The 20,510-nt window shown below is 37.6% G+C and overlaps 1 protein-coding gene across 3 annotated transcripts in view; it reads left to right on the top strand.

The window, feature by feature from the left end:
• LOC150083001 (pyridoxal-dependent decarboxylase domain-containing protein 1) overlaps positions 1-20,510 on the top strand; it is a 395,987-nt gene that overhangs the window by 120,953 nt on the left and 254,524 nt on the right. For all 3 annotated transcript variants that reach the window (XM_090377732.1, XM_090377731.1, XM_090377730.1), the window contains exon 8: positions 3,983-4,189. In XM_090377732.1, the coding sequence (XP_090233858.1) occupies positions 3,983-4,189 (207 nt within the window). The remainder of the gene's footprint in view (positions 1-3,982; positions 4,190-20,510) is intronic.

Here is a 20,510-nt window from a genome sequence, read left to right as displayed (position 1 = left end):
GCCTCAGCATTTCGGCCTGCTGGGTCAGTGTGACTAGAAAATGGAAGCCAGCTGGAGTTGTGAACATTAAAATCACCAAGGAAAATTACCTCACTGTTAGGAAAGTTGAACTGGAGAAAGTCAAGTTGCAAACACAGGAAGTCAAAGAGCTCCAAGTTATTAGTGGAGGTGGGACAATGGTAGAGACAACAGATGAATTTGATACAATGAGGTAGAGAGATTTTAAGCCAGAGAAAATCGAAGAGAGGAGATTCCAAATTACCAAGTCTCTGACAGGGAATATAGGAACGGACATATGCACAAGTACCACCTTTGAAGAAAAAGGAATCATATAGCGAATAATTTGGGCATATGAGATGAGCAGTAGTTGAATCAACCGATATCTGAGATTCTGTCAGAAAAAGTACATGGGGTTTGGCAGACTGCAAGTGGAAATGGACATCATTGAGATTAGAATTGAGACCACGTATATTTGTGAAATAAATTAGGAGGTGTTTGGGAGGTTTAGATCGTTTCGCAGATAAGCTTGCTCTATTAGTTTGACAATTCATGATGTATTCAATAGTAAGAAAAAGTGTGTGGATGAAGTAATGAAATTTTTGGATATGGCCTACACATGGTAAGAATATACCCAGATCCTTGACATAATGTGGCCTCGACAATGACCCCCGCACACACACACACACACACACACACACACACACACACACACTACTGGGACTCCCTCCAGTCACTATCTGGCAGAGTAGAGGTAGCAAGATTATGCACTAGCTGATCCGGAAGCCTCCTAGAGAGTTACCAATAGATTCGGTTCGGTCCGGTGTACTAACTAGCGGCTGGCCTGCAAACACCGTTTTAGAGCTGTACCCTCGAAATGTAAGGAATAATGGATCTCGCCACGATGTTCATCATAACCTCAAAAGTCATCAATCACACTGCATGATGGATGAGATGGGGAAGGGTTGACCGGAACTTAGCTTTAGAGACTAAAAATGGGTTCCACCACTTCAAGCACCCAATAAGCAAAGTGGTGGTATTGCACCGGTTGATGAAAGTCATCTAACATCTAGTACTGCCTGGTAACATAGAGGGGTGGCATTCCTCCATGTGGTGTGGGCGCCCAACCTCGACCGCTGCTTACTTTGGTTGACACCTGGGTGGTCACCCACGATTACTTGTGCATGGAGGTTATACCCAGGATTACTAACAGTCCCACCATCGTGAAGGTGCAAGCAGAGGATTTGGCTGTCACAGACTGTCCGGACTTTGCTGAAATTGGATCCACTTGATTTGAGTGTCACCCGAATATCAGTTCCATCAGCGTTTTAAACTCCCAAGTAGCAAGTACAGCTTGTCTGGCATATCTGAAAGAATGTCTGTGACAACCTCAAGGACCTCTATTCTACAACTGTCTTTCCTCAATTTAATCTATGCCCTATCAGGTTCTTAGTCTGAGCAAGCAGAAGCATCCCATTAGCATTGAGCTTGCTCAAACCATTCAAGGCCTTATACACTTCAATCAGATCACCTCGCAGGTGCTGCAACTTGCAGAACTTAAGCCTTTCTTCATAAGCGCACCCCTTTGTTCCTCTCACCAATCTTGTTGCCTTTCTGTATACTTGTTCTAGCAACTCTACATCCTTCCTAAAATGAGGCCTCGACCTGTATACAATACTGACCATTGCCTTATACAAAGGATAATCACCTCCTTGTCTCTGCTATCAAAATTCCTATATATTATTGACAAAACACCTTGACCTGCTCTGGGAGCCCATCTGCACTGCTCAGAGAACTTCATATCTACTGCACAATTACCCCCAGGTCTTTTTCATTCTCCACCTCCCTGAGTGTAGTACCACAGAGTTGGTATGTTTCCTCTTGGGTTACTACCATCCATATGCAGTACTTTGCATTTGTCAATGTGAAACTTCAGTTGCCACTTCTCAGCCCATCTGCCCAACTTATCTAGATCCTGTTGCAGTAGCATACTGTCTTTAATGTCATTAACAACCCTGTCAACCTTTGTATCATCTGCAAACTTGGACATTAAACCTGATATACCTTCATCGATATCATTGATAAATACGCAAAACAACAATGGGCCCAGCACCGAACCCCGAGGGACTCCACTAATAACATTAGTCCATGTACAGAAGTGTCCATTTATTACCACTCTGCCATCTCCCACTCAACCATCTCTTTATCATTGCAGTAACTTTCCCTTAATGCCATACTACTCCAATTTGTATAGCAGTCTTCCATGTGCAACACTATCAAAAGCTTTCCTGAAATCCAAGTACAGGCACTCCTCTACTTACGTACAAACAACTTACGCAGAACTCGCAGATACGCACAAAGCTGTTGCTATGTTTGGTGTGTAAGAATCAATTTTGAACGCCTGTGATATTTTTCTGAAGCAGATTTCTGGTGGTCACTACCGTAAAACAATTTGCAGTTTCTGGTTTATTGGGCTTTTCTGTTAGTGCGATCTATTAAAAACGGGTATTAAACTCGATCTTATTGCATTGGCGATGATACCGATGCTGGAATTCTGTGAAATTTTACGTTATTATTGTGGAATGTGTTTCCCCTTCACCGAAATCTTCAATCATAAAAAGCATAAATACATTTTCAGAATATTCTCTTCATTCCTATTTTTTTTTTTGAGTTTCATAAAGTTGTCACTCCTCACTTGCACATATCGTGTTATTTGAAATTTGTGCGTTCTGTGTTCTTTGTTATTGATTGCTTATTTTCTTACTGTTTTAAATTTTATGACCAAATAAATAAATAAATGTCAGTGAACAGAAATATCAATAAGTTACACTATTAATTAAGCTATGTCGTAAGCGTAAAATTATTTTTATTTTGCTAACCTGTGGGAAATATTCTCCAATTTTCACGTATCATTTAATTATGTTAATTAAATGATTCGCTTACGATTTACCGTCGCAATAAAGTGTAAATTTGTGCTGTATATCTTTACTTTTATAGCCTGTGGATAAGATTCCTCCTATTTTTGCTTATTAGAATCTCCGTTAAATTTAATTAAAATTCAATTTGTAAATGTGATCACCATGACTGGCACTTACTACATATCGTATAGTAAACAATATTTTATTTTGGAGAGTCCATCGTAGAGTTATTTGAACGTAGATTAGATTAAATTAAATTACGTATTGTATTTAGATTAAATTAGTTTTGAATAAATACTGTTCTTTACATTTTACAATTTGTAACCGAGTTACAAATTGTAAAATGCTGTACATGATGAAGGTTGTTGGGAGTTATAATTTCGGTGCATTGTACTGTACTGTATTGTACATGTATTTTGTATCTACAAGACCGGGGTTGGACTTGCATACAAAATGGACTTATGTACATTTAAAAAAAAAAACGATTAAGTACGCAAGTCAAGGAGTGCCTGTATATGATATCAAAATTATTTCTTGCATCCAGTTCCTTTGTGACCACATTGTAGTATTCAATCAAATTGATCAGACAAGACTTCCCCGCAGCCACATGATTAAAATTCATCACTGTGCAGCTAATTTATGTTATTATGCATTGTTTTTGTATACTTATCATTGCAAAATGTACAGGGAGTATTGATATCTATGATATAACAGTATCTCATTATACTAATTGTACATTGGGGTAAAAGATGAGAAAATTTTCTCAGTGCTCATTTAAATTATTTGAATTCCTTAAATGTCTGTGTACCACATTTTATAGATAAACAGATATATGTCAAGTGATATATAATATGCAGCAAATCAAGTGGCTGAATGTCATTTTATATGATGAGTGATAGTCTGTTTCAGGTTCATACCGATTTATGATAATTTTTATTAGAAATAAGTTATGCACCTTTCACTTTTATTCAGTAATCTTGGGATATTTGTTAAATATGTGTATAGAAATATAATTACTACCAGTGCTTATAAAATTTTACTTTTTTTTTTTTTTTCACCCCATACAGGATATAACAGCTCTAGAAAAAATGATTCAAGAAGATTCAAATGCTGCTAGAACACCTCTTATACTAGTAGCAAACTGTGGGACTCCAGTTGTTGGGCATGTTGATAATTTGCAAAGACTTCAAGAAATTAGCAAAAGTCATGACATGTGGTTACATGTGGAAGGACATAGCTTAGCAGCACTGTCTCTTCTATCTGTACCAAATCTTGTATGTAGTGAGTCAATTAAATAGTCAGGTTATGAATTTAATCTTTTTTTTTTTTATAATTTAATCATCTGAAGATTAATCAATAGATATAAGTAGCAAAAAAAAAAACCAGATAACTTTGGTAATCTGAAGCATTGGTCCTATAAGTTGAAGGTTCAGATATTGCTGTTTCTTGTTATTAATGATATTTCATTTTGTAAATAATATTTGCAGAAGTTTTCATTTCTCTTATTTTTACTTTGAGAGCAATTGTATAAAGCTTCAAATACAGTAAACCCTCAATTTAACGGACCTGATATAATGGATTTCAAATTTTAATGGACCGGACAAATAATAATACAGTAATGTACATATTAATCTCGACCATATTATTTTTTTTTAGGTTATCCAAAACTTCAGTATTATTATTAATTAAACATTAATGATAATTACCTATTTCCATTGTTGTTTTGATAATTACCTACTTTTATTTTTATAATCAAATTCAGGAAATTGTTTTTTATTCTTTCTGAAAACATGTTCAAATAGCTGTTTTCCCAGATAATAGATAATAGTAGGCGGTGACTTGCGAGCCTAATGTGATTCGGGACAGTAAACTTCAGGTCTACTGACTCGCTTTTTTTTTTCGGTCTCTTTTTCGGTCTCCGTCTGCCTCGAGCTATCGTGCAGTCAGGTTGTATACAGAGTGTTTCTGTGTTTTCTGAATTGTGACTTTATTTATTAAATAATTTTGCAATCCTTTCAATTTAAAATGGCATCAAGTGATAGATGCCATAAAAGAAAGCATGTGAACTTAAATGTGGCACAGAAATTAGAGCTAATTGAGAAATTAAAACAAGCATCTCAGTAGCACATGTTTGTGAAATTTATGGCGTAAAAAAACACTGTTTCTGATATCCGTAAAACAAAGGCCAAATTGCAACATAATTTTATATTTCACAGTACTGTATCCTTGGTCCTTGAGGTTGTCACAGACATTCCTCAGATATGCCAGACAAGCTGTACTTGCTACATGGGAATCTAAAACGCTGATTGAACTGATATTCGGGTGACATTCAAGTCAAGTGCACCCAATTTCGGCGAAGTCCGGATGGTCTGTGACTGCCAAATCCTCTGCTTGCACCTTCACGATGGTGGGACTGTTAGTAATCCTGGATATAACCTCCATGCACAAACACACTGTGGGTGACCACCAATGTAAGCTGGGATCGAGGTGTGGCACCCACACCACATGGAGGAATGCTGCACCTCTGTGTTACCAGGCAGTACTAGGTGATAATTGACTCTCATCAACTGGTGCAATGCCACCACTTTGCTTATTGGAGGCTTGAAGTGTTGGAACCCATGTTTAGTCTCCAGAGCCAAGTTCCGGTCAACTCTTCCCTATCCCTTACATCATGCAACATGACTGATGACTTTTGAGGTTATGATGAACATCATGGCGAGATCCAGTCTTCCTTACATTTCAAAGGTACAACTCTAAAACGGTGTTCGCAGGCTGGCCGCTAGTTAGTACAATGGACCGAACCTATTGGGAACGCTTTAGTAGGCTTCCGGATCAGCTAGTGCATAATCTTGCTCCAGTCATTATCTGCCAGATAGTGACTGGAGGGAGTCCGAGAAGTGTATATGCAGGGGACATTGTCGAGGCCATGTTATGTGAAAGATCTGGGTATATTCTTACCATGTGTACGCCATATCCAAAAATTTCATTACTTCATACAGCATGTCGTGTCCCCCCTTTTTCTTAATATTGAATACACTGTGAATTGTCAAAAAAATAGAGTAAGCTTATCTGCGAAAAGATCTAAACCACCCAAACACTTCCTAGTTCATATCACAAATATACGTGGTCTCAATTCTCATCTCAACACTGTCCATTTCCACTTGCAGTCTGCCAAATCTCATGTACTTTTTCTGACAGATTGTCAGTTATCAGTTGATTCAACTACTGCTCATCTCAGTTGTCAACATTATTTGCTGTATGTTTCCTTTCACCTCAAAGGTGGTACTTGTGCATATGTCCGTTCCGATATTCCCTGCCAGAGACTTGGTAATTTGGAATTTCGTCTGGCTTAAAATCTCTCTATCTCATTCTGTCAAATTCATCTGTTGTCTCTACCATTCTCCCAACTCCACTAATCACTTGGAGCTCTTTGACTTCCTGTGTTTGCAACTTGACTTTCTCCAGTCCAACTTTCCTAACAGTGAGGTAATTTTCCTTGGTGATTTTAATGTTCACAACTCCAGCTGGCTTCCGTTTTCTAGTCTCACCAACCCAGCTGGTCGAAATGCTGAGGCTTTTGCAATTACTAATGACCTTGCACAGATTGTTCATTTACCTACAAGAATACCAGACAATCCTAACCATACAGCCAACACACTTGTTCTTTTTCTCACAAACAACTCTTCTGTGTACACAGTTGAAGTGAGTCGTCCTTTAGGCACCTCAGATCACAACTTGGTGATTCTCTTCTCCATTGGAGGCGCCTCCATAGCCAGGTGGGAAGGAGCAGCAGTGTGTAGCACACGCTTCTTGATTAGACCTGGGTTCGAACCCGTCACCACCAAATACGGAGGATGCGGAAGTGGACCACCGCATATCCCGGTGCAATATGGCCTTAGTTGTTAATGCTCCTAAAAACCAAATAACAACAACATCTTCTCCAATGGAGTGTTTATCTCATGGATATTCCCAGCCTCATATTTTTTGGAATTACAAGAATGCAAAATGGAATGACCTGCGAGATTTCTTTTCTTCTTTTTCTTGGTCGGATTACTGTTTCAAAACTTCAGATGTCAACGTTTGTTCAGATCATGTCAGTGAAATTATTCTTGTAGGAATGGAATCCTTTATTCCACACTCCTCTTTAAAATCTCGTCCTCTGTCTAAACCTTGGTTTTCCAATAAATGTGCTTAGGCTGTTCAAGAGAAGAATGTTGCATATCATAATTGGCTTGTTTCCAATTCTTCAGTTTTATTTTCTGCCTACACCAAAGCTCACAACAATTGTAAAGCAGTTATTAATCAGTCCAAACTAGATTTTGAACAGGCTAAGAGTAGAAAACTTATTTCTTGCCCTAATTGTATCCGAGCATTCTGGTCTCTTGCCAAAGCTATTGGCAGCAACTTTTGCCTATCTCTGTTCCCACCTCTGTAAAAACCAGATGGTTCTGTTGTCATTTCGGCCAAGGATAAAGCTGACCTGCTAATATCCCATTTTTCTTCCAACTCATGTATTAATGATCTTCGTAAAACACCTCCCACCATTCCCAACATGCTCCATTCAACGTTTCCTGTGGTCTTCCGTCAATAGGATGTCAGAAGGATTTTGACGAATCTTGATTCTAAGAAAGCTCCGGATCCCGATGGTATTTCTCCACTTGTTCCCAAAATCTGTGCTCCTGAACTTACTCCTGTTTTTTTCCGCATTTTTTAACTTTCTTATTCCAAAGGTGTTTTTCCTTCTGCTTGGAAATTTGCTCATATCCAGCCAGTTCCTAAAAAGGGTGACAAATCCCTCCCATCCAATTATCGTCCCATTGCAATTACTTCTACCCTTTCTAAAGTAATGGAGAAATCCATTAACCGCCAACTCCTTAAACTACCAGAAACCTTCCGTCTGATCAACGATCGCCAGTATGGATTCCGTCAGTGTCGATCCACTGGTGATATTCTGGCTTATGTTGCCCATTTATGGACTAATTCAATGGAAAGGTTTGGTGAAACACAAGTAGTTGCTCCTGATATCTCAAAGGCTTTCGATCGTGTTTGGCATAAAGGTCTTCCAAACAAATTTCATCTTATGGTTTGCATCTGCTTTTTGTAATTGGTTATCCAGTTTTCTCTCTGATCGCTCACTGAGGGTGATGGTAGATGGCATTCTGTCTTCTAACTTCTCCATTAATGCTGGTGTTCCGCAAGGTTCAGTTCTTTCCCCACACTCTTTTCCTCTTGTATAATAATGACCTTCCATTGACTGGAAATCCTATGCATAGTTTTACTGATGATAGCACATTGCATTCCACTTTCCATTTTGAGAAAACTTTCTCTGCTTTAATCAGCTTCAACTTCTCGAATATCCACTACCAATTCTTTAAATGCTGATTTCCAGGTAATTCTCCAGTGGGGTAAAGACAACTTAGTTGATTTCAATCCTTCTAAAACTCAGTCTTGTCTTATATTTCGCAAAATGCATTTTTCTGCTCCTATGCTTTTCTTTGGTGACACTCTGATTTCTAAGCAAGATGATATATCTCTTTTGGGGATTACCCTGTCTTCTGATCTCTCTTGGCACAAGCACATTACAAATATTGCTTCCTCTGCATCTAAAAAACTTGGTTTTCTCTTTCATTCTTGGCGTTACTTTTCTTCGAAATAGTTGTTCGCTCTGTAAAAATTGCAAATGCGCATTACCCTGGAATGTTGTTCACAGAACTGTGGCGGTGCCCCCAAAATCTCTCAAGCTTCTAGATTCCATACAGAAGAGGGCAGTTAGGTTAATTAATGACTCTTCTCTAACAGAGTCTCTCCACTCGCTATCTCATAGATATACTGTTTCTGCTGCATGCTTTTTCTACAGATACTTCCATGTCCACTGTTCTTCTGAATTGACTTATGTAATTCCCGTTCTCTCTTTCAAAACAGTCCGAACACTTGCCACCACCAGCCAACATCTATTTACCGTCCAACTTCAAACTTACAGAACCAACTTTTCATCTTCTTCGTTTATTCATTCAACTGCCGTTTTCTGGCACAACCTTCCTTCATATGTCCTTCCTGAAAATTTCAGTCTACAGAAGTTCAAGTCTAATGTCAACAAATATCTTCTTTCGTCTTCTCAACCTCCAACCCAAGCATGGTACTAAGCACTATAGGTTCTAATACCTCTTGTTTGGGTTTTCATAAAAAAATAAAAAAGTATTGTATTAAATCTTTTCTTCTTACATTAAGAACAATAAAAAATGCCCCCCAGGTTACTTTCGGTTGAAGTTGAGCAATAATTATTGCTCAACTGATGATTATTTTCTTTGTTCCCAATGTAAGGAGTGTACTGATCTCAAATCAAGACTTGGTGCATTGCTAGAAGAATTTGAGTCACTGGAGACAAAGTAACTAGGGGCTCATCAGGGACTCGATTCTTGCCGCGTGAATGCACCCTTTATCTGAGCCCCCAGAACAGATTAAACAAGTGCATGCTGTTCTGGTTGAAGAGGATTTAGTTTTGGATAGGCTGTTTGGATAGATTAATGTTCACCAGTAGAGTTCCAGAAGAGAGCATTATTATTCATTAATGGTATTAAATGCACAATTTATTGGATAGATATAGGACTACACTAAAAAAAATGTGGTGAACAGTGCATTAGATCAGCATGTATATCTGTCTGCAGTTCTGCCCAGGAATGATAGGAGGAACTATGTGAAAAACACCTTGTGGATTAACTGAAGGCTTGAGTTAATCCACAAGGCTTTTGGGGGAAATTTTTATCAGCTTTGCCTGCACTTGTAGGTAGAGGGAACTCATTTTGTAGAGATGGAATACTAAAGTGGTGTATGGGATTTGTCGATATTACTGAGATTACCTTAAGGGTTCAGGAAAACTTTAGTTTGAGGGATAAGGATAATACAGTTACAAGTTTATCTGACGATATTGATCAAAGAAATGTTTGCACAAATCTCAAAGCCCTTTTTCGTGTAACAGCTGTTATTTGCAAGATGTATTAAAGGTAGCAATGTTTCAAACAAATGGGAAGCTAATGGAAGGGAAGCAAGTTTAAATAGCTTTAATGTAGTAAAGGTAGTGAACCATACAAGAATGCTTAGTCACAGCTGTGTTTATAGTAATGTCAGGAGTGCCATTACTAAAATGGGTGAATTCAAATTCCTGGTTAGGATAACTTAATGCTGACATAATAGGCTAACAGAAATGTGGCATCATTCCAAAATAGGCGCTGATGAGCTTCACTGTAGTGTGTGTATGTACGAGGGGGTATCAAAAAGTTCGTACCCTGACCTAGATAAAACATCAGAAGGAAGATGCTTTTTTTAATATAAGTTGTCTACATATTTGATAACTAACAGGTGAAATTTCATTCCCGTAGGTGATCATACACCAGATGTGGAGCCTGGAATCTGAAGCAGTATGCTATGGTTGACCAAGTGGAGTATCGAGCAGTGATCAAGCTCCTTCATTTGCAGGGCAAGAAAGCTGAGGAAATTGACGAAGAAATGAAAGCTGTGTATGGGCAGAATTGTCAACCCTATGACACTGTAAAAAAGTGGAAATGGGAGTTCCAGTGCAGTTGTACAAGTGTCTTTGACGATCCAAGAAGTGAGACTGCTGCAAAGGTTGAGCAGCTAGTACCGAGTGATAGACATGTGGCAATTCATTTCATCGCAAATGGGAATTAGTTATCGGTCTGCCCACAGCATTTTACATGACCATCTGTACATGTCTAAGGTCTCCACACAATGGATTCCAAGATTGCTGACGGCTTTGCAGAAGCAATGTTCTCTCCAGCTGTTGTTTTTGTAATGCGGATGTTGAGAACGTTTTGATCGATTGGTGACATGATGAATGCTGGGTGTACCAGTATGATCTGGAGACTAAATATGCCGCTTTGATTCGTCTCTGGAAGTCATCAATGAAGCGGAATCGTGGTTTTAGGTAAAAAAAAAGTGCGAAAACTTCTATGATGAAGGCATTAAACAACTGATCCATATATGGGAGAAATGTGTTACTATACATGGAGAGTACATAGAAAAGGATTAAAGTTCCTATGAGGTTTGCATTTCTAGGGCTATTATTTCTAAGTAAGGGTACGAACTTTTTGATACCCCCCCCCCTTGTGTATGTATATATATATACACACACTAATATAGGATATTTTATCTCCTATATTTTATATAGGATACTCATGGAAAACCAGTAGAGTGAAAAAAAAAAAACTCTTTTCACATTGATTTCACATAATTTGGAAACGGGTGCTTTCGAGGGGCACCACCAAATTTCTTTTAATTGGCTCAATTTTCTAAATTATTTTGGGAACGTTGCTTCAACCCTACCCTCTTCTTTATCCCTCCCCTATATATTTTTCTGTTATTGTTATTTTATTTGATTGAGTTCTTTTTCACTCTACTGGTTTGCCATGCTGCTGGCAAATATCCTATTTTAGCTTATTATAAGCAACATGTAGTGGATTGTGCTTTTCTGCTGCCACTGATGTTGGTTTTTCTACTATTTTTCTTATTTATTTTATATATATATTGTTTTTTATTTTAATATATTTTGATTACTTTTTATCTCTTTATTTAATTTTGGATTAATTGGATTATATATATAACGTGTTTTAAAGGAAGCAACAGTTTAAGATATTATTAATAATAATAATAATGGTTTATGGATCATTACTTCTTATTACTTCTCCTTTATCTTAGCTCCCTTCTTTGTTTACCGTGATAGCGATTTCTGTTCCATTCGCCCTTTGTTCTCCCTAATTAGCATTACGATTACTGTAACCTGGCACGTTGCCTTTCACGTCTACTAACTTATATATATATATGTGTGTATGTGTGTGTATTTTCTTTTATTAAGGATGTACAAGGGGTAGGTCAGTACCTTCGTAGCCATGTGGCAGGAGCAGCAGTGAGTAGCACACGCTTCTTGATTAGACCGGGGTTTGAGCCCGGGACCACCAAAATACGGAGGATGCGGAAAGGTCAGGGAATGATCGCCGCATATCCCTGGAGCAATATGGCCTTAGTTGCTAATGCTCCTAAAAACCAAATAACAACAACAAAGGGTGGGTCATGCTTATTATGAAAAGTGCAACTGAAGCTTTCCCAGATTCAGAAATTGTGCGTGTTAGTAGAATCTGTGGGGTGTAAGATAGGTAGAACAAAGGTATAATGAGAGTGGAAGTAATCTACAGACCAGAAGATTGTGAGGATTATGAGAGCCTCACCATGCAATAGAATGGCTGGCAAGTGTGCATGTCTTATTATCGGTGATTTAAATTTGCTACTAATTGTGGAGCAAGTGGGAGAGAAATTTGCTATGGGGAACAAAATTTTTAAATCAACTAGATGATTGCTATTTGTATCAGCATGGTACTGGGGCAAAAATATTCTAGTTCTGACCATCACCTATGAACTGAAATCAGCCCTAATCAGTCATAGGGCTGACAGTACAGGAACTGTTAGCAGGGAATGATCATGGAGTTCTAAATTGGATGATGAAGAGAGAGAGAGAGAGAGAGAGAGAGGGAGTAGTTGTTAAAGACAAAGGAATGGGTTTTAAATTTCAGGAAAGGATATTATTACAGCTTAAGGTGCTACATGGCCTCTATAACTAGCGAGATAGCACATAGTATATGAATACATTAGAATTATGGTATACCTTTTAAAGCTATTCTCACAGAAGCCATGGATACATGCATCTACATAACACACACACACACACACACACACACACACACACACACACACACACACACACACACACACACACACACACACACACACACACCATTCAAAAATATAGCACAAGGAGAATGCTGAGATGGATGAATAATCAGCTATTCAGCTTAATAGAGCAGAAAGATGGGAAAATTATGATAAAAAGTATTGAATCCTGTAACAGCTACAAGTTGATCTTTAATAGTACCACAGAAAAGGTTAAGCAAAGGCAGATTACGAGAAATTGCTGGAAAAGAGAACAGGGAATGGGGATAAGGAGATTTCCATTTATACAAATACAAAAAATGAATTAGATCAGACCCTTATGTAATGGTCACAGGGAGTCTTAGATAACCCAGTTGACATTGATGACGATTCGGGTAGGTACTTTGCATTGATACTTAGGGAAGAAAGACCCTTCACAGTGATGAAAACTGTGCAAGTGAAACTGGGAAGCATGAAAGCAGCAATATTCAGATTATTTATTAGAAAAACTTTAGAGCCTGAAGGTTTCTGGTGTTGATGATGACATATACCAAGGAATTTTGTGGAAGGTAGCAAGAGAGGGCATTGAACTATAAAGGTTAATTATGAGTGCTGCACAAGACTCAAGAGAAATTTCCTTGAATTGGAAAAGTGCCAACATATCACCAATTTTTAAAGACGGTTCTAATTTTAAGAGTGAATGAGTGTCTACTGACTGGCTAGTCTGACTTCATTGGTAGAGAAAAGTCATGGAAGCAATCAGGAGCAACCTCAAGAGCTCAGTTCACAATCTTTTAGATAAATGGAATTCTGAAGGAAAAATATCATGGTTTTGCAAAGGGAAATTCATACTTAATTAACCTGGTTAGCTGTTTTCATAGAGTCACTCACAAGCTGAATGCAGGAAATAATTTTGACATGATTTACTTGGACTTCAGCAAAGCATTTGGCTCATTCCTGCATGAGAGTAACTGTATAAATTGGAACATATTGGAATCACATAATCACAGTAAAAATCCTCAGGTGTATTGCAGGTTGGCTTCAGGGTAGGAGGCAGATGGATTTGATTAATGGTTTCATTTCATTTTGGGCTGATGTAAGAAGTAAGGGTTCCCAAGAATTGGTACTGGGACCATTGTTGGTTTTGGTTTCTTAAATGACATCTGCCCAGGGATACAGATCACTATATCAATATTTGCAAATGATGATAAGATTGGTAGAGTAGTTAATGATCAGTGCCAAGCAGCACTTCTTCATTATGACTTAGATGGACTTCATATCTAGTTAGAAAAGTGGCAGCTATATTTTAATGCAGCAGAATGCAAGGTTTTACTCTAAAGGGTCTTATTCCAGGGCAACCCCTGGAGAATGACTTTTATGCACTTGGTGGGATTGAATTAAAAAAAGTAGAGGAAGAAAGGGATTTATAATATGGTCAAATGTGGAGTTCTCTGTCATGTCAAAGATTTATTGAATAGGAAATAGCAGTAGTGGCAAATGATGCAAGAAAGCAAGCTTATATAGCAACAGCAAAAAAAAAAAACTCACCACAGGAACTCCCCGACTTACGTAAGGGTTGCATTATGTGGAACGCTACGTAAGTCAGATTTTACGTAAGTCGGAATTTCCCCCCATCTTGTGCAGCACTCACAACTGTGCTCGCTGAATTGATTGAATCAAAAAAGAAATGTTCGATGAACACGTAAATAGAATTATTTATTGTATTCAATTTTTTTCTCATGCACAGGAAAAATTACAAAACAGTGCAATTTAAAATTTAAAAATTATAAAATTACAAATAAAAGAGGAAACAGGCATAACATCAGTAAGTTTTACCTCTTGAGCATCGTTTCCAGAATCGGCATCTTCAACTGATAAGTATGCTGCTACAGAAGTTGAGGGCTGTGAAGATTTAGAATGGGTTGGCCACTCAACCTTACGAAAGAACATATTAATGAATGACTGGACGGTGTCTTTTTTTCTTTTCATCGTAGATTTATTTATAGCAAGCAAGCATATCATTCGCCCCTCTGTTAACTTTTAAGAATCATTCGCTGATGGGATCCATCTTCTTAAACCTCGCCATTGCCGATGCAATTTCAAGAAATGCCATTGCCATCTCTCTGATGATGAAGCATCTCGGCTCCTCATTTAGTTCATCTTGAGCTTCATCAGCACTTTATTCTTTCACTATTTCTGCCTGCAAGTCAATAAGTTCTTCATTAGATAATTCCTTCTCTTCTTCCTCTATTAATTCCTCCATGTCTTTGGCATCAGCCTCCAACCGAAGTTGCTCTGCAACCTTTACAATCTTATCTGTAACCACTTTATTATTATTATTATTCGTCTTTTTCAAATCCTTCTAAGCCTTTCACATGCCGTGGGCATATTTTCTTCGATGTGCCATTTAAACAACTTTTAGTAATTTCCGCCCAGGCCTTATTAATGTTTAAGATGGCGTGGTAAATATTATAAGATTTCCAAAAGTCTCTTAACGTAAAATTTTTCTCATCGTCTATTGCACACAATGCCCGATCAAATGTGCGTAAATAGTATGCTTATAAATTGGAAACAACACCCTGATCCATAGGTTGGATGAGTGGTCGTATTTGGCGGTAGAAATATTATGACTCATGTTCTAATTGAAATCATTGGATGCATAGGATGTCCAGGAGCATTATCTAATAGAAGCAAAATCTTGAAAGGAACGTCGTTGTCTTTACAATATTTTTCAACCTCGGAAATGAAGCATCATTTAAACCAATCCTCAAAGAGAGAGATTGTTATCCATGCTTGCTCTCTGGTACGAATGGAAATGCACGGGTAGGGTGGTTTTATTGATGCCCATAAATGCACAAGGATTTCCAGAATGGTACACAAGCTGTGGTATTAATTTGTAATCTCCCGCTGCATTAGCCCCAAGCAAGAGTGTCCCTATCTTTTGAAGCCTTGAAACCTGGCATTGTATTGTCCTCTTTGAGAATGTATGATCGATCCGGCATTTTTTTCCAATACAGAGCAGTCTCGTCAACGTTAAAAATTTGCTGCGTTGAATAGCCACCTTCATCAATTTTTTACAATACATCACAAAATTTCTCTACAGCTGCAGAATCGGCACTGGTGACTTCACTGCATACTTTAACGTTGTGGAAACCAGTGCGATGCTTGAAACTATTAAACCACCCATTGCTTGCCATGAACTTTGGTTGGGGTTTGCCGTACTTATCCTTAATATTTTCATAAATACTTCTTGCTTTTGCTTGAATGGACTCAGGGGCACTTGTTTCTGAATATGATTATCCATCCATATTATTAATAGCTGTTCCATCTCTGATAAAGCACCCGAACACTGTTTTGTGTGTGTGTGTGTGTGTGTGTGTGTGTGTGTGTTTAATGGCGCACAAGCTGCTATGGCTATAGTGCACCTCACTGTTGATCTTAAGTGTGTTGATCCCTTGACATGTTCTTTTATATGGGCACTGTCCTTTAAAATAGTATTCACTGTTAAAGCAGCAAGACCTAATTCCATACAATAGATGACAAACTTTGTCCTGCTTCATACTTAATCATTTTCATCTTCATTTCTAAATCAATTTTGTTTTGTTTCCTGGCACTGCCAGCACTTTCACTTTTTGTTGGTCGCTTTTCCTTCATCATTGTAATATGTAAATAGGAATAAAGAGAAGTTTCTGACAATTTGTTTTTTATATGATTGAAGATTTCAGTGAAGGGGAACACATTTCACCACAATAGCGTAATGTAAAAACCCACACAATTGCAGTTATTGGTATTGTCCACTGGCCCACTCTATTTCTCCTGTATTACTGGCCCACTCTATTTCTCCGTATTGTGAGAAATCGCTAGCAAAGAGAGCAAAGAGTGAGAATAAGGAATTCTTCACATATATAAATGCAAATAAGAGAAGGACAAACTAGATCATACCCTTATGTAATGGATGTGGGATAGTATTAGATACCCCAGCTGATGTTGCAGTTGAACTCAACAGTTATTTTCCATTAATATTTACAGAAGAAAAACCTGTATGTCAATGAGAAATTATGGGAGTGAAGTTGAAAATATGTAATTATTGATATTAAAATTTCACATGATTATTTAATGTAAAAAATTTAAAGCCTACAGGTGAGTAAAGCTCATGTGGTTGATGGCATATAACCTATAATTTTAAGGCGCGTCCGTAGCCAGGTGGGAAGGAGCAGCAATTCGTAGCACATACTTCTTGATTAGACCGGGGTTCGAGCCCGTCACCACCAAATACGGAGGTTGCGAAAGGTCGGGGAATGACCACCGCATATCCCGGAGCAATATGGCCTTAGTTGCTAATGCTCTTTAAAACCAAGATGACAACAACAACAACCTATAATTTTAAGGGAGGCAGCAAGTGAGTGCATTGAACCATTGCAGCTAATTATGAGAGCATCACTGGACTCAGGAGAGACAGAGACAGAGAGAGAGAGAGAGAGAGAGAGAGAGAGATTCCGTTGGAGTGGAAAAGTGCCAATGTATTCCAGTAGATAACGGCGACTCTAAGCATGTAGTGGGAAACTACCGTCAGTCTAACTTCAGTAGTAGGGAAAATCATGGAGGCATTTATGAAGGGTTCAATCCAAGATCATTTAGATAGAAGTGGAATTCTGAAGGATATGCAGCATGGTTTTGTAAAGGGAAAATCATGTTGAACAAATCTGGGTAGCTATTTTGACAGGGTCACTCATGAGCTGGATTTAGGGAATAATTTCGATATTGTTAAGATTTCAGCAAAGCATTTGACTCAGTCCCACAGAGTGGTTACTTTATAAGCTGGAACAGGTTGGAATCACGGAAAATCCTTAGATGGATAGCAGGAGACAGAATGTTGTGATAAATGGTTATTCCTCAGATTGGGTTAATGTAAGAAAGAAGTGGGGTTCCCCCAGGGATCAGTATTGGGACCACTGTTGTTTTTGATTTTCTTAAATGACATTGATGATGCGATAGAGGGCATGTCTGAATTTGCAGATGATGTAAAGATTGGTAGAGCAGTTAATGATCACTGCCAAGCGGAGCTTCTTCAGAGTGACTTAGATAGACTCCAGATATGGCCAGAAAAGTGGCAGCTTTGCTTTAATTCAGCAAAGCGCAAGGTCTTACAACTGGGAAACAGTAACCCCAAAATAACTTATACACTTGGTGGAGTTAAACTAAAGTCGGTAGTGGAAGAAAGGGACTTAGGAGTTATGATACAATCAGACATGAAGTTCTCCGAGCATTGTAGACATTGTAGACAGGTTGGAAGAAAAGTCCATGGTGTCCTATTGATGATTTATCAAACATTTGCTAGTAGAGATAAGGATGTCATAATCCCATTATATAAGGCTGTCGTTAGACCACACTTGGAATACTTTGTTCAAGTATGGAGACCACACCTAAAGAAAAACATTGTGCTTCTTGAAAGGGTCCAAAGACAGGTAACTCGCCTGGTGAGATCGGCAAAAGGGCATCCATATGAGGAAAGATTGAATATGTGAGTTGCAGAACTTGGAAACCAGACACCTTAAAGGAAACTTGATTGAGGTGCTTAAGGCTCCGAGAGGCAAAAAAAAATGAATGAGGAAAAAATTTTCAGTTATAAATGATTCTAGAACTAGTGGCTATAAATTTGTGTCCATCGTTAATTTACATCTCTGCTGATTTTCTGTAGCTGTCTGTACTGACAAGTTTCCCACGATCTATAGCTGTAAAATGCTTTGGTCATTCAGTGATAAAGGTGGAAAATATACAGAAGTGGTTGCTGCACAATTTCATGTGTATTGTGAAAATACACATAAGATGTGTAAGATTACTGCTTACAAAATCTACTTTCTATGTTCCCTTTTCTTTCTTTATTCAAAATACAGTGGAACTTCTCTATTACGAACTTCTATTTAACGAATTTCTCTATATTATGAATTTTTTCGCAAAACATTGCACCTTGAAAAGAAATTGCATGTAAAATTAACCCCATATAGTGAAGTGTTAGTCTCTCTATAACAAATTTTTAAAAAAATTAGTAAAAGCATTTTTGAAGATTTTAAAGCATTTACTGCTAAACAGCCGCTCAGACATACTGCCTCCTTCCTTCCGAAATTGCGCATTCCGAAATTGAGCAAAGAAGCGAATTAAGTTGTGTATATACGAATATGTTGATAAAGCTGTTCTAAAATGGATGCAAATGATACGTGAAAAGAATATACCAATATTGGGCCTAATAATTAAGCAACAAGCTCTGAAATTTGCACAGTCCATTGGAATGAAATTCCAAGGGACTGTGCAAATACAGAATTTAATGCGAGCACTGGGTAGCTAGATAAATTTAAGAAGCGCCACAGAATTGTGGAGAAAGTGTTAATATAAACGAAGAAGATTGCAACAGTTGGAGGAACAATACCTTAAAGAAGATTTTGGAAGAATATGAGCGTAAGGATATTTTTAATGCTGATGAAATGGGTTTATTCTTTAAATGTTTACCGAATAGAACACTTGCTTTTAAGGATGATAAATGTTTTGGCGGAAAGCAAAGAAAGAATCACTGTGCTAGTTGGAGCAAATATGACAGGAAGTGAAAAATTTAGACTTTTAGTCATCGGAATATCAAAAAACCCAAGATGTTTCAGAGGCACAAAATCTTTGGAAGTTGACTACACCTTTTAATAAAAAAGCATGGATGACAAGTGATATTTTTGAAGAATGGATATTAAAACTAGACAAGCGTTTAACAAAAAAATTAAAAAGGAAAATCGTGTTGGTAACTGACAACTGTCCGGCACATCCTGCCAGTATTTTTGCCAAACTTAAAAGTGCGAAGTTGTTGTTTTTACCACCAAACAATGGACCAAGGCTTTATTAAAAATTTTATATTTCATTATCGAAAGAGAATAATAATGAAGATTGTCAATGCGTTATCAGAAAATAGAAACTTGGAGGTTACAATAACCTTAGAGATTGCATCTCTGAACTGGCAAAAGTTTGGACAAACAATGTCGCTGAATACACTATTCAAAATTGTTTTTCGAAAGCAGGATTTGCATTGAATACAGAAGTCGAACAAGATGAACTGCCCCTTTCACAACTGAAAAACTTTTGGACATTATTAGAATCGTCCGGAAACGTCGAAAATGAAATAACACTGGATAGTTATGTTTATGTAGATCACAGCAGAACATCCAAACAAAGATGAAATACTGCTGAACAGTGTTAGACACGACCACGACCACGAAGAAATTAAAGACGATGCTGAAGACGGATCAGAACAACCCGTAGAAAAGCCAACTTGTGAAGAAATTATTAACGCTCTTAAAATGGTTCGTATGGGTCTACATTTTTGTGAAAATGTTCCTGATAATGTTTTTAATGCTCTGAACAAATGTGAGGTTTTCTTTGAGAATCAGACAATTTTTTAATTGTACTGCTTAAACGAAAATTACAGATTTTTTTAAATTTGTGATACATACCGGCGAAAATTGTGTAAACGTGATTTAAATAATTATGTTTTTGAAATCAAATACATTAAAAATAAATGTAGATTCGTTTTCATTTCTAATTAGATAATTTCTAATAAAAAAGATTCTCTGTATAATGAAATTTCTCTATAACCAATTTTTTCGCTGTATTTATTGAATTCGTTATAGGGAAGTTCGACTGTATTTTCACTTTTCTACAATTTAATTTATCTTCCGAATTGAAGCAGATCATAATCAATATTAAAAATAAGCTGAAACATTTTATTTCTCTCCAAATAAGTCTTCTTCTCTGTGTGCCATCGCCTAATAGAGGTCGGCGACCACTACAGCAAATGTCTCACTGTCTCTGGTAGCTCTGAACCCATCCAGCACAGCAGAGTTA

This window comes from Mastigoproctus giganteus, chromosome 7 (genome assembly GCF_048544385.1).
Source record: "Mastigoproctus giganteus isolate SK-2022 chromosome 7, ASM4854438v1, whole genome shotgun sequence".
NCBI lineage: Eukaryota > Metazoa > Arthropoda > Arachnida > Uropygi > Thelyphonidae > Mastigoproctus > Mastigoproctus giganteus.
Note: the sequence above shows the minus strand (reverse complement) of the source record. Positions and strands in the feature narration are given on the sequence as shown.